Source organism: Dendropsophus ebraccatus, chromosome 4 (genome assembly GCF_027789765.1).
Source record: "Dendropsophus ebraccatus isolate aDenEbr1 chromosome 4, aDenEbr1.pat, whole genome shotgun sequence".
Classification (NCBI taxonomy): domain Eukaryota; kingdom Metazoa; phylum Chordata; class Amphibia; order Anura; family Hylidae; genus Dendropsophus; species Dendropsophus ebraccatus.
The window spans coordinates 108,451,274-108,465,177 of NC_091457.1; the positions used below are offsets into that span (position 1 = coordinate 108,451,274).

Below are 13,904 nucleotides of genomic sequence, written 5' to 3' on the forward strand. Positions count from 1 at the left end.
TGAGGATTATCCGGGCATGTCTGTCCCTCTGACTTTGGGAAAACTTAGTGAATACCTCTGTAAACACTGTATCAGCCATATTGGTTTTCACTTAAAGTAACGCAACTAAGGAAGAAATGATTCAATTTAACAACTTGACAGAAAAGGACGACTCAAGGACTTCTGTATTTATATTTCAGGGGGGATGCTTCATACTGGATATACCACCTAATAAAAGCTGAGGAGGGGCGCTGCGTTCTGGGTCCGTTGTCCTCCCCCGGCCTAATCATCGGATAGAATGAAGTGTATTCAGCTCCTCTGCTGGGCCCATTAGAAATGGCAGCGCTCCAGCCCACGCTATCTAATCTCCATCCTCAGGCACCAGAATCCTCAGCGCTGCACATTCTCCTCTCCAAAATCTTTAAGGGAAAGGATTTGCATACTAAGTGTCATTGTTCAAAGCGTTCAAACACCGATTCGGATCTGCAATACGTTTGTAGCTTAACTTGAAAATGGGCTAAGTTCCCGCAATAACAGTCAACCTTGGTGACTACTACAATAGACGCTTCATCTGTTTAATAGAAAGGGAGGCATAAAGCTGCTCTAAGAAACAGCAAACGATCCACTTCCATTTTTTCAGTCCTTGAGCTGTCCTTCTTCATCAATCTGAGAAACCATCTATTCAGCTGTTTGATAGGTATATCTGTTTCTAGGAAAGCTGGGTGACAATCAACATGGTTGACCTCAGTTCTCAGAGGGATTATCACCCAAGCAAAGTATTTATACACAAGTGGGGGTGGTATCATTACTTAAAGGGGTTGTCCAGGCTTACAAAAATATGACCGTTTTCTTCTAAAAACAGCACCACTCTTGTTTTCTTGTTTGGGTGTGGTAGTGCAGCTCAGTACCATTAAAGGGAACAGAACTGAAAAATAATACCACACACAATTTGAGGATAGGGGTGGTACTGTTTTTTTTTTTGTTTTTTTTTATTGCATTGAAATGTTAAAATACTGAAAGTAATACTATAAACATATAACAACATATAGTATCATATCAAGGGCACAGGTTCCCAAATAAAAATGGAGACAAAAAGGGAGGGGGGGGGGGGGGGGAGGAAAGGAAAATGAGAAGGAGAAGGAAAAAAAGGAAAGTGGGATATCCAGAAATCCTGTGTGGCAACCACCCTGAAACCTACTATGGTAGCCAAATTAATTGTTACCCAGTTTCTGAGGGAATTATAAAGAAGTGATTGTGTAACCATTAGAACTTTTCCCCTATTCACAGACGTCTGATCGCAGGAGGTCCGACCATGAATGGAAAAGGCCCCAACAACCTGCTAATCTCTGCATCATGGAAAGTAGCTCAACATGGACAAGTCCTTTAATTTCTAGTTCCCCCTAGTGGTGACAGCGGATTCATACCAGAGCCCCTGCAACTGCCTCCTCACTGGGGCCCTACATTATAATCATATCCTTCTCTACACCTCTGTATGGAAAAACCCACTGTGCTGTACTATTCCATAGTACAAAAAAAGGCGATCTAGTGATCTGTAAAAGAAGCAGCAGAACATTTCCACCCCTTTTGGGGCACCACATTATCTTATTTACCTTGGCACTTGTTAAAACAGTTAGGTTGCCTTTACACAGAGAGATTTATCTGACAGATTTTTGAAGCCAAAGCCAGGAGCAGGCTATAAACAGAGAACAGGTCATAAAAGAAAGACTGAGATTTTTCCTCTTTTCAAATCCATTCCTGGCTTTGTCTTCAAAAATGTGTCCGATAAATCTCTCACTGTAGAGGCACCCTTAGAAATACACCTAAACATAGCGGACTGACTCCAGTCCATCTAGTCTTCTAGTCTGCCCTTGTATTATTTCCTTTATCTTAGAGTATATTTATATCAAGGAGGTTCAATTGTTGTGGATTTTCCATCTGCATTTCCCGGAGGTTTGTTCTAGGTATCCAATATGTCACTAAAATATTATTTTTTGACATTGCGTCTCATCTTCTACCCCAATCATTTTGTTCATTTGCTTTTTTATACCTTGAACTAAAATTGTTTCACCATGATCTTCCATGTCAATGTTTTCCCATTCATTATATATTGATGACTCATGTTGTACCTCTGCCACTTCTATGTTCAATTGCCAAGCTACCCAGATCCATCTTTAGGCTGGGTTCACACTATGTATATTTCAGGCAGTATTTGGTCCTCATGTCAGGTCCTCATAGCAACCAAAACCAGGAGTGGATTGAAAACACAGAAAGGATCTGTTCACACAATGTTGAAATTGAGTGGATGGCCGCCATATAACAGTAAATAACTGCCATTATTTCAATATAACAGCCGTTGTTTTAAAATAACAGCAAAAATTTGCCATTAAATGACGGCCATCCACTCAATTACAACATTATGTGAACATAGCCTTTCTGTGTTTTCAATCCACTCCTGGTTTTGGTTGCTATACAGCCTCACAAATACAGCCTCAAATATACATAGTGTGAACCCAGCCTTAACAGTATACTGCCCTCTTTTGTGTTGAATACTTAACAAAGTTTAGTATAATCTGCAAAAATGTGTATTTTACTATGTAATTTACCTACAAAGTAATTAATCAGAACAGCATATTAAAAATAATACTGCCCCTGTGGTACCCCACTAGTGATAGTGACCCTATCAGAATATGTACCTGTAATAACCACCCTCTGTCTCCTACCACTAAGAAGATAATCAGATTAGTTTTACAGGACAGAACCCTCATAAACCCATGTGGATATAGAGTAATACATTGCAGCATAGAATCTCTTTTGTGGTGTCTGACATTGATATCTTTCATCCAGACCCCGACCAATCAAATCTTTAAGCATGTACCAAGTTACCTTTTCAAGTGTTACTGTCATTAAAAGGGAAAGAGACATAAGAAAATTATCTATTGTTTAAACAAAGTTTTTATGTTAAACATATTTTCTTAATTCCTAATTGTTCATTTTACCATATTTACCTATATTCGAAGATAGTTATGAAATCTTGCAGTTTTCACTCCCATCGCAAGCCTAAAACTAAGCTGAGACTTTCTGTTTTGGCTGTGATGATAAGAAGGAGGCAGCTGTAAAGTGATGTTTACAGAATTGCAATGAAAGCTGGTACCAGTAGATAAAAAACACTAGAAAACCATGTGGAACAACCTCTGCCAAGGTTACAGAGTATGCCTAGTAATGTTTCCCTTTCATGCCAATGGGACAGCTTCTGTCTGTTGAGGCTTGCTGTAAAGCATATTTTTAAAGGGGTTGACCAGCGCTACAAAAACTTTCTTACAGAGACAGCCCCACTATTGTCTCCAGCTTGAGCGGGTTTTTTCGCTCAGTTCCATTGAAGTGAATGGAGCTTAATTGCAAACTGCACCTGAACTGTAGACAAGAGTTGTGTTGTCCCATGTATGGCGCCATTCTATGCACGAGTACTGGGCCGGGGCTGAAGCACAGGAGGCAGGTCGGCCTGGCCCCAGTGGGAGGGAATCCCCTCCCCTCTATGACGTGGCTCCATTAGAATCAATGGAGCCGCGTAATAGAGGGGCGGGGGATTCCACCCACTGGGGGCGGGCCGGCCCGCCTCCTGTGCTTCAGTGCCAGCCCGGTACCCGAGCATAGAACGGCGCTGTACACAGGAACCAGGCTGCGGTTCAAAAAACGGACTGCGCCACCTGCTTCCCCATGACGTCGCCATTCTATCTGTGGGTCAGATTAAAGAGGATGTACCTGATGGTACATCCTCTTTAAGCTTAAAGTGTCACTTTCGTGAATTTTTTTTTTGCAGAAATCAATAGTCCAGGCGATTTTAAGAAACTTTGTAATTGGGTTTATTATCTGAAAAATGCATTTTTATCATTAAAAAGCAGTTTGAAGCTCTCCCCCTGTCTTCATTGTTCTCCTATGGAGAGAGCTAAAGAAAAGACCAAAACAGGACAACAAAGAGTTAATCTACAAATCCCTCACCCGTTATCTCTTCTGACCATCACCAGTGACCTGTCTGAGCTCAGATTACAGCTGTCACCCAGCTCCGTGCCTGTAATCCTCTGTTATCTGCTTTCTGCTGCCGGCTAACTCCCTCCTTCCTCCTCCCCCCTCCCCTCTCCCTAGAGCAGACAGGGGACGACTCCTGCAACAAGTCACAATTTTCAGATTTTTTGGAGTGGATGAAAAAGAGGAAGGAGGGGGGGACCTGGGAAAAGGCTTTTTACATGCAGATAATGGCAGATTTGGCTAATAAACCCAATTACAAAGTTTCTTAAAATCGCATGGACTATTGATTTCTGCAAAAAAAAAAAAATACGACAGTGACTCTTTAAAGACATATAGTTCCCCAGGTCACTTTTTAACCTCTTTTTGAATGTTAACACCCCATTTGCTATTTGCCAGTTCTGTGGAATATACTCTACCACGATAGGGTTTTTAAAAGGGTATTCCCATTTGATTAAAAAAGCAAAAAACAACCTGCCCAATTCCAGTGCCGTTACTCTGATCTGCTTCATTCTCATTACTTATTTCCCCTGATTATGCGCTCTCTCTGCTCTGCTGAAAATATTCCAAACACACTACGACCTAAGTGAGCGGCAGCAATGTGTTTGGTATGTCAACAGGAGAACTGGGACAGCATGTCCAAACAATGACCAAACTCAATCTGAGTATCGTATCAGCAGTTCTGTGTTAGCAAAGACTTTGGAAGAGAAGGATCTAGGGGTAGAAGCCTTAAAGAAACTCGGTCAGTAGGTTTATGCTGCCCTATCTAAAGGTATCTAAGCCTAGAGTCCATCTACCACAAGGTAACAGCGTTGCGAGCCAGAAAAAGTTTTTTTGTTTTTTTTTTCGTAAAAAGATCAACTAATGTTGGGTTCCCTGTTCCCCTGCTCCCCTGGGAGAAGAGTTGCTTGCATAGTGACCATACTTTTTAGTGGCTTAGTGGAGGGGATGTGACAGAGTTACTATAACTAATGGTAGAAAAGTGGCAGAAATTACAGCTCATGGCTGATGTAAGCTTCAGTCTGCGGCTCAAATAAAGATCCACAAGTTTATTAAGAGACCCCACCTCTTATAAATAAGTTAAATCTTTTCCAGTGCATCTTTGCATTAAGACCTGACTACGAACCGCCTTCCCCCCTAGAAGCTGTACAACATTCATTACACGTGGTTAATCTTCATTAACATAAACCTGGAAAACCTCATAGTGACCTTCTAGTATTCAATAGTCACAGAAAGGAACCGACAGATGGACAAGTACAACTCTCCGCCATTGTCTGCTGGCTCAGGAGGGGGAAGGGAAGATTACACAACTATAGGTGCTCAGAGTGTATTCAGCTGACTCTGGGGCAGAATTACTAATCTCCAAAGAGTGTGAATGCCAACATAAAGTTCAGCTCCCGGCTGTGAATTCATAACTTGAGGGTTTGGTGGAGGATGCGGAGATCTCATTGGAATGTCCAAGCAGCTAATGAAGTTCCTCAAAAGACGTTGCAGTGCAGATCACCAGGAGTCCACAAATGAAAATTCGTAGAGTTTCCCAGTCAACCAAAGAAAGTTTTTGTTTCCATAGCAACCTAGCAATACAGGATCTTGAGCTAGAAGTCCATGTAAAGTCTTTATTCTGTTCTATTCAGCCATGTCTAAGTTATTGTGATGGGTGACAACCACTAATAACCGCCATTTCACATTATTTAAGAGAATGAATGGCACGTACAGTACATCTATATAGCATTGTCAGTCTTCACTGCAGTTCTGGTATTCTGTTCACGAACAAGGAGGTTCAGGGTGAACACAGCAGTAGGTTTTACTCAAGTAAGGACGTGCTCTTCATGACTCTAGTAGAATGTGACTATCATACGTAAACCCGGCAGCATCTGCGGCCGCAATCTCTAGGGCCTCCCAGAATAGATCTTGAATCGTGATGTGAATTCATAGATTTTATGACTTATTCCACATTATAAATGTTCCATAACAGGAAAACAATACCGCAAATGTAATGGATATCAAAAGTTACCTCCCCCAGCATCATAATATGAAAAGACATCTCTAGCAGGTAAGAATGTCAGGAAAGTTACCTGCGGCTGGTAAGTCATTCATTACCGCAGTACAAGGCAACTGGAGGATGAGGAAGGCGAGCACGCTGCAACATGAACTGTAAAATGGAATGCTCTAACTCACTGCTGACTAGATACAGAAAATTCTGGATGAAAATGACAAAATCGCCATTAAAATCTCCAGCAGTGTGTATGACTGAATAACTAGGAGAGGTTGCCATTCAGGAATCTGGAAAAGCATAGTGACAACCATAATGAAAGCCATATTGACTAATAGTCAACTTTCCTGGAAACAGATATTATTATGAGGACCATAATACTAAGCTAAAATACTGTGTGAACCCAGCCTTACCATGGAACTGTTTATTTGAGGGGGAATACTTTGTAAAAAGGTGTCTCCCAGAAATAGCTTCAAATTCAAACACAGCTGTAATGTAAAGCACTACACGTATGGTCATACACAATAGCCAATCCGAACCAGCAGAGCTGCAGTGTATAGCATGGGAGGCAAAGGAGAAAAAGTCTATGATGAGGCAGGAAATGGATATAAGACTACCTGAGATGCCAGTGGAGGAAGCAGCTTACATTATCATATCAGTGCTTTAAAGTGATGTCACCCCCTTACTCTATGTGCGGTTCTCCACATCATCCACAAGCTTAGATTCTGCACATTCGCTATATACCTGTGTAAAATTTGTGTGTGTCTTCTTTCTGCTCTTAAATCCCTTCATTTCACCGGTGGACAGTGTCACTAGGCGGGCTTCACAACAGTTGCCCCCCCCCCTCCCTCATATGGTCACTGTCATCTAGGCGGGGCTACACAGAAGACAGGCCCCCTCTCCTATATGGACAGTGTCATCTAGGTAGGGCTTTGCGGCAGTTGGGCCCCCTAATTCGCCTAGGTGACACTGTCCACTGATGAAATGAAGCAATTTTAAAGCAGAAAGAAGACACAGAGGGGGAGATTTATCAAAGGGTGCAAAATTTAGACTGGTGCAAACTACCCACAGCAACCAATCACAGCTCAGCTTTAGGCAGTGCTGAAAGGAAAGAGGAGCTGTGATTGGTTGCTGTGGGCAGTTTGCACCAGTCTAAATTTTACACCCTTTGATAAATCTCCCCCAAAATGTTATACTGATATACATCAAATGTGCAGAAGGCAAGCTTGTGGATGGTGCGGAGAACCACAGATAGAGTAAGGGGGTGACAATATCACTTTAAGGGCCATTAACAGGGCGATTAACAGCTGAAAAGGCCTAGACCCTGTGATCAGCTGAGCAACTGCTCCTTCACTGGCCAGTTTCTGGGATCAGGTGACTCTAAAAGTCATAGCTAGATGGCCGCACATCTCCCCTGTGCCCACTCATTGAACCTTGTAAAAGTCTAAGTAAATGAGCACCAATCCGCTAGATTAGCACTTATACTGGGCATGGGACTGCCCATCTCAATGGACCCCTCAGTAAAACATCTAACAGAGAGGAAAATAAATAAGGTCACATCAGGTGAATTTCCTAAGAACGTATATCACACCCAACAAATCCAGTAATCCAGCACTGAAGTAACAGATGATCTGTACAGTCTCAAAGAAGGAATCCCCCAAAACCCCAGAAACAAGATTAAGCATTACCAGTTACATTTTTACATCCGATAATACAGAATATTTCACAATTCAACACCAGTCAGGACCCATTCACACCACATTAAAGAATATTATCAAAACGGGGAAGCAAACATCTTGTCTTCTGCAGCCATGGAAAAGTGAGTTTAAAAGGATATACCAGATAAACCTGCAGCTGCCTCCCCTCCTCCCCACCCAGGCAGAAACCATCAACTAAAAGCGGGATTATATGTCCCTTGGGTGCCAGCTCTACAGATATACAAATGAATCAGTCCACAACAAGTCTATCTGAGCAGCCTGGAAATGGTCTACAAGCTGCACTAATGCGTCTGGCCCAAGTGTCATTAGTATTGATTTTGCTACAAAATAGATGGATCCACTGTGGACTAGAGATGGTTCCACTTTAAGTGGCCATCACCATATGAAGCATAGGGAAATAATAAGAGGGCTTTGAAGCAGCAAACTTATATGACTTACTTGTCTATTGGAAGTGTCAAAAAGGTATGATTGGTGGCGGTCTGGGAGCTGGGAGCCTCTGGTGTCCACAAAATGAGGGGATCCCCGATGTCTGTAGAAAATCACCCTAACACTCTCTAAGGTGAATGGGAGTCACATACACCTCTGGTCTAAGCACAGGGATCAGCATTTTGGAGTGACTAGCTTGTCTGCACAATTCAGAGGGTGCCCTGTCTTTTACAGGTTGGTGAAATATCGGTGGTTGAGATCGCTCTCTATCAATAACTGATAATCTAGTAACCTGGATTAAAGGGATTTTCTATGGCATACAATATGCTATCAGCCCATTTTGTCTATTTAGAAAGGCGGGAACATCTATTATGAATGATTTACAGAAGGCTAATGTGGATTATACCCCTCATGGGAGATGCAATTGATTTATTTGTTACCTGCAGGCAGATCGGTACATTCCTATATACATAGTCAAGTGACATAAAAAGAGGCAATTTACTTTACTTGCAATAAGGGATGATTATATTGGCTTTTAGGCCCTGAAACTGCACAGTTTGTAAACTGTTTATGTGCTGCCATGGTGGAAGTTTATTGTGAGGGGACAAATGGGACCACTGTGAATAAGCCGAAACTGTGTATTATGTGTGAAGGATCATGTCCCACTGAAGTGAAAGGTGAATGTTAGCTACAAAGCTGCGCGAGGGTGGTCCAACACACTACCTTGAAGCAGGTCACTGCCAAAATGGACCAGGCGGCTACCAGACATGTGTCCAAAACAACAGTTGGGCAAACCCTACGGCGTATAGGATTCCAAGTCAGATAAATGGTCACAGCACCTCTGCTAAATAGGTTGCATCAGCAGAAAAGGCCACAATTATCACAACTGTATTGGAATTTTACCTCTGCCGATTGGGAAAGGCTTACCTTCTCCAAGGGGGTCCCATTTTGTGTCTCATCGAACGGAGAGATATTTGTATGTCAGAAAAATCACAAAATCAAATTACTGGATGAACACAGGCTGGTGTCTGGGGATGTTTTTGTGGCATTCTCTGGGCTCACTCACCCAAATGAAGGGCGAGCTCAACTGATGTGGGTAGGAATCCATCCTTACAGATCACATATACCCATACATGCCGATTGTGCTCCCTGGGGCGGATGTGATCTTCCAGAAAGACAGTGTAACATGGAAGAGCATGATCCAGACTTTCACATATTACCCTGGCCTCCTAATTCCCCAGACTTCAAACCAATTGAGCATCTGTGGGACGCACCCTCCAGCACCGCACAGAAGTCAACATGGCACCAAATACCTGCCACAACCTACCAGGACTTTATTGAGTTACTCTCAGCCCATCTAGATGCTGTTGATGCTGCACCCTGCAGTTACTCTGGATATTAGCTGGTGGTGGTAGTAATAATGTGGCTCAATTGTATATACGGAATCCCATGCCTACAAATTAGCCATACATTCTAGAGTCCAGTACTGGATCGCAGCCAGCATCATTTCCCTGGGAAACCAGCCTCCCTGCCAAATGCAAGTGACAGCTACATTCAGATCAGATCACCTGGGGGTCTAGAGGTCTGGCCTAGTGATCAATGACGGGCAGGGAAACCTCAGCTTTTACTGACACTCCCCTTAAATCCCTCTCTCGCTGACATTGTACTTTGCCTTAGCTTCTTGGCGAAGTCCTTTTCTTTCCTATACCCGTCGTCGTTTCATCTGCCAAGTACTGCCCACGCATGTGACCTCCCTGCTGTATCATTTAGACCTCTTACTCAGGAAGAACTAATGAAAGAGAGACAAATGTTAAATAATACCCCTCCAATATAAAAAATTATCAGTCCTGAAGTCATCCTTCTCAAACAACATATAGCAATTTCCTAATTATATCTGATTCTAGGAAAGCTGGGTGACAACCAATACGAGCGCTGATACAGATCTGTCAGATATTACGCTGAATAATCTGGTAGAAATTACATTTAGGATACTAAAAAAGCTGGGTGGGCAAAAATAGCAGCTATATTTCCCGTTTTTGCTATCCCCATCACTGTGTTACCTAGAATGGGAGACGGCAAAACAGAGGCATAATAAATACCCCTCATTATAAGGGTCTCTCGACAACAAATTGACCCCAAAGTACAACCCCCCCCCCCTTCCCCCTGTCAGCAACCCTTTACAAATATGAGTGTCCATCTCACAGACTGGTGCCCATTTACTGAGCCTATTTTATGGCTTGGTATTAGGCGGACAGGGTGTCAAAAGCCATCACTGGATCTGAAGCACTGGGGCCAGCGGTCTATCATTCGTCGGCCACACATTCCTTACACAGGGTAATGTGTGGTCAACGAACAACAACTTTTAAGTCAGAAGCATGCTAATAGCTTGTTTGAAGGCTGAAGGCTGACCCAATCACACAGGACAATCATCTACCTGTCCAGCCAATTATCACCCCATTTAATAAAGTCTTAAAGGGGTATTCTCCTCTCAACTAACACAGTTATAATTGTAGGGCTTGTCCAGTTAAATATTTTTGCAAATACAATTATTTAGCAAACTTGCCTCCTCCTCCTGATAAGCTGCTTTTTTCCTCACATTGTTGACGGTTGTCTAGGTTACAGACCACCACTCTGCTCTTAAAGCAGTGGTCTAAATGGTGTATATAGCTAAAGGCAGGGTTCATATTCTGTATGACAGCGGCTGTTCTGTGTGACACAATCATGTCACAGAATGGCTGCTGTCTGTGAAGTTCATCCCAGCCGGTACTCCAGTACTGGCCGGATGAACTCTGCTTCCTTCTAATTGGAATGCGGGCGCATTCGGGGTGTGCCCGCATTCTAATTACCCATAGCAGACAATGTAAATAGCGACTGCAAAAAAATGAAACGTCATTTTTTTGTGCGGCCACATGGAATCCTGGCCGCAGTGTATACAGATTAGTATATACTCCAGTCGGGATTCCATAGCAATTAAAGCCATCTGTAAATTAATTAAATAACGACCGTGGTTACAAAACTGCAACTATAGACGTTGTTTAATGAATTTATATGTTGTGCAAATATAAATGTAATGTAAAATATATATAAATTTGTATACTCTATCTATCTATCTATATGCCAGACCACTGTTTCTAAAGAATGTCGTGGTCAGTGACCTAGACAAGGAGCTGTCAACAATAGTAGGGAAAGACCAGACATTTCAGGAGAAGGAGACACGTTTGCTAAATGATTTTATTTGCAAAAATATTTAACTTGACCAGCCCTACAAGTATAACTATATATAAGCTAAGATGAGAATACCCCTTTAAGTGTTCAATTTCTCTATAGTGCCACTACAGGGGAAACTGAGCATTACACAGTGCATACTCAAATGAATGGTCTGTCTGTGTATTAAAGGACAGGCCAGGTCCTTCAGATGCTCTATACTCAAAAGTCAATAATAGGTTGGTATATAGTAATAGGTTGTCTAAACCAGACGGTAACTATTTAGCATCTTGCGTTGTGTGTGTCCCAAAGCAAATATATTGCCCAACTAAAGATGAATGAAACAACTTCTATGCATTTGAGTCAGGTAAGTTTCTCACCCATAAGCCATAAGTGGGAGAGGCTGCGCCCAATGTTCGCTGACTCTTATGACGCACAACAGCCATGGTCGCATACAATCTTTATTGATTTCTATGGAGCCCATAAAAGAGTTAATACTAGTCTATGGATGAGCTACAGCACTGCGCAGCAGAAATCTTCATCTAGGCCCAGAAACAAAACGTTCAACAAGATGTTCTATATGTAAAGCTCCAGATCTATGAAAACGCTCTGCACGGTAACGCTCCAATGATACGATGAAAGGACACATCTAACCAGAGCGGGCATGACATGTTTACAAGAAGGAGCCATCACTCACTGCAATACCTACAGAAACAGAGTGGTGTGGGCTGACACCATGACAGCTAGATGTGTGACACCGTAACAACCCTGCTGACCACATGGCACAGCCCTGCAGGTATGGGAACAAAGCCGAAATACCCAGATCACTCATATATCAGCCTGCAGCCATGAGATGACTACGCTCTCCGTATTGTCTGCGGCTAGAGATTGGAATAACACATGCAGCGTATGGGTGTGGTGTCAAAATATTGTATTACTTCCAGCGCAGTAAAGCCTGCACACATGTATGGAGATAATGTTACAGCGTGACATGTACTCAGCTCATGTATACACATAGACGACAGATACACAGTATCAGGGCTAGTAGGTGTAATACAGCCAGCAGAGTGGGGATGGGCACTGGGATGGCACGACCCAGCTCTGTAACATGACCCCACAGCAAAGGAAGGTGCATACATCTTCCCTAGGGCGTCATATATGATATATGGGCAGGCAGCATGTGACTGTAATAAAGGTGGGCAGGGGATTATAGGCAGGGGTGGGAGGAGGGGGCTACTGGGGGATTGGAGGGGAAGCAGGGAAAGTTTGTGGTCTGGAGCTGAGCCAAGTTGAGGGAATAATAGCAGAGCTGGAGGGATGAGCAGTCATTATACCTTATGGGGTCTATACATTATACATGCAGTGAGGGCCTGGGGCTTCTGCTGATGATGGTCAATGAGCATGTGAGGACTGGGAGAGGACAATACAGGCTGCTGCTGCTGCTGGTGGTGGTGGTGCAGCTGGTCAGGGGGTGCAGGGTGGGCTTTGCTTCCTTTTCATGGCTCTGATCCTCCTAGTTTGCTGCACAGCTGCATTGCAGCCACAGTTTCTGCCATCACAAGTGCAGTGGCAGAGGGATGCCCAGAGTGCAGGGAGCAGGCTGGCTGCCAGGAGCTGGCACTGCACCCAGGATCAGAGTGCAGGGAGGGCTGATGCGGATGGTGCAGGGAGCTGCCTCTTACCTTTCACCTGGTTCTCATAGTCAGCGATGATCTCCTTGTCCTTCTTGAACCTAGACATGATGCTGCCCGGTGCCCGGTGCCGGCTCCCTGAGAATCAGTGCACTGGATCCCCGGGAGATCCCGCTCCGCCCGGCTGGGGAGATCACCTGCAGAGCCGCCCGGCACACATAGGGCTCTGCATCGCTCTGCACGGGAGCTGTGCACCGATTGTTTTCCTTTTCTCCTTCTTTCTTTTCTTGCTGCTGCTGCAGGGTTGAATTGAGGCTGCACGTCACCCGGCTCCTCCCCGCGCCTCTCACCAGAGATGTACGGCTGCTGCTGGACAGCCCAGTGCACACTGCTCACTGCTGCCGCACACGGCACCCTCCTCTCCATCACTGCACCCTCCTCTCCATCACTGCATCCTCCTCTTCATCACTGCATCCTCCTCTCCATCCTCCTCTCCATCACTGCACCCTCCTCTCCATCACTGCACCCTCCTCTCCATCCTCCTCTCCATCACTGCACCCCCCTCTCCATCACTGCACCCTCCTCTCCATCACTGCACCCTCCTCTCCATCACTGCACCCTCCTCTCCATCCTCCTCTCCATCACTGCATCCTCCTCTCCATCACTGCACCCTCCTCTCCATCACTGCACCCCCCCTCTCCATCACTGCACCCTCCTCTCCATCACTGCACCCCCCTCTCCATCACTGCACCCTCCTCTCCATCCTCCTCTCCATCACTGCACCCTCCTCTCCATCCTCCTCTCCATCACTGCACCCTCCTCTCCATCACTGCATCCTCCTCTCCATCCTCCTCTCCATCCCTGCATCCTCCTCTCCATCACTGCATCCTCCTCTCCATCACTGCACCCTCCTCTCCATCCTCCTCACCATCA

At 44.2% G+C, this 13,904-nt stretch overlaps 1 protein-coding gene across 2 annotated transcripts in view; it reads right to left on the reverse strand.

Moving 5' to 3' along the window:
• SRGAP3 (SLIT-ROBO Rho GTPase activating protein 3) overlaps positions 1 to 13,324 on the reverse strand; it is a 77,732-nt gene extending 64,408 nt beyond the window's left edge. For both annotated transcript variants that reach the window (XM_069966651.1, XM_069966650.1), the window contains exon 1: positions 13,023 to 13,324. In XM_069966651.1, coding sequence (XP_069822752.1) covers positions 13,023 to 13,080 — 58 coding nt within the window. In that variant the 5' untranslated portion in view covers positions 13,081 to 13,324. The remainder of the gene's footprint in view (positions 1 to 13,022) is intronic.
• Between the last annotated feature and the right edge of the window lie 580 nt (positions 13,325 to 13,904).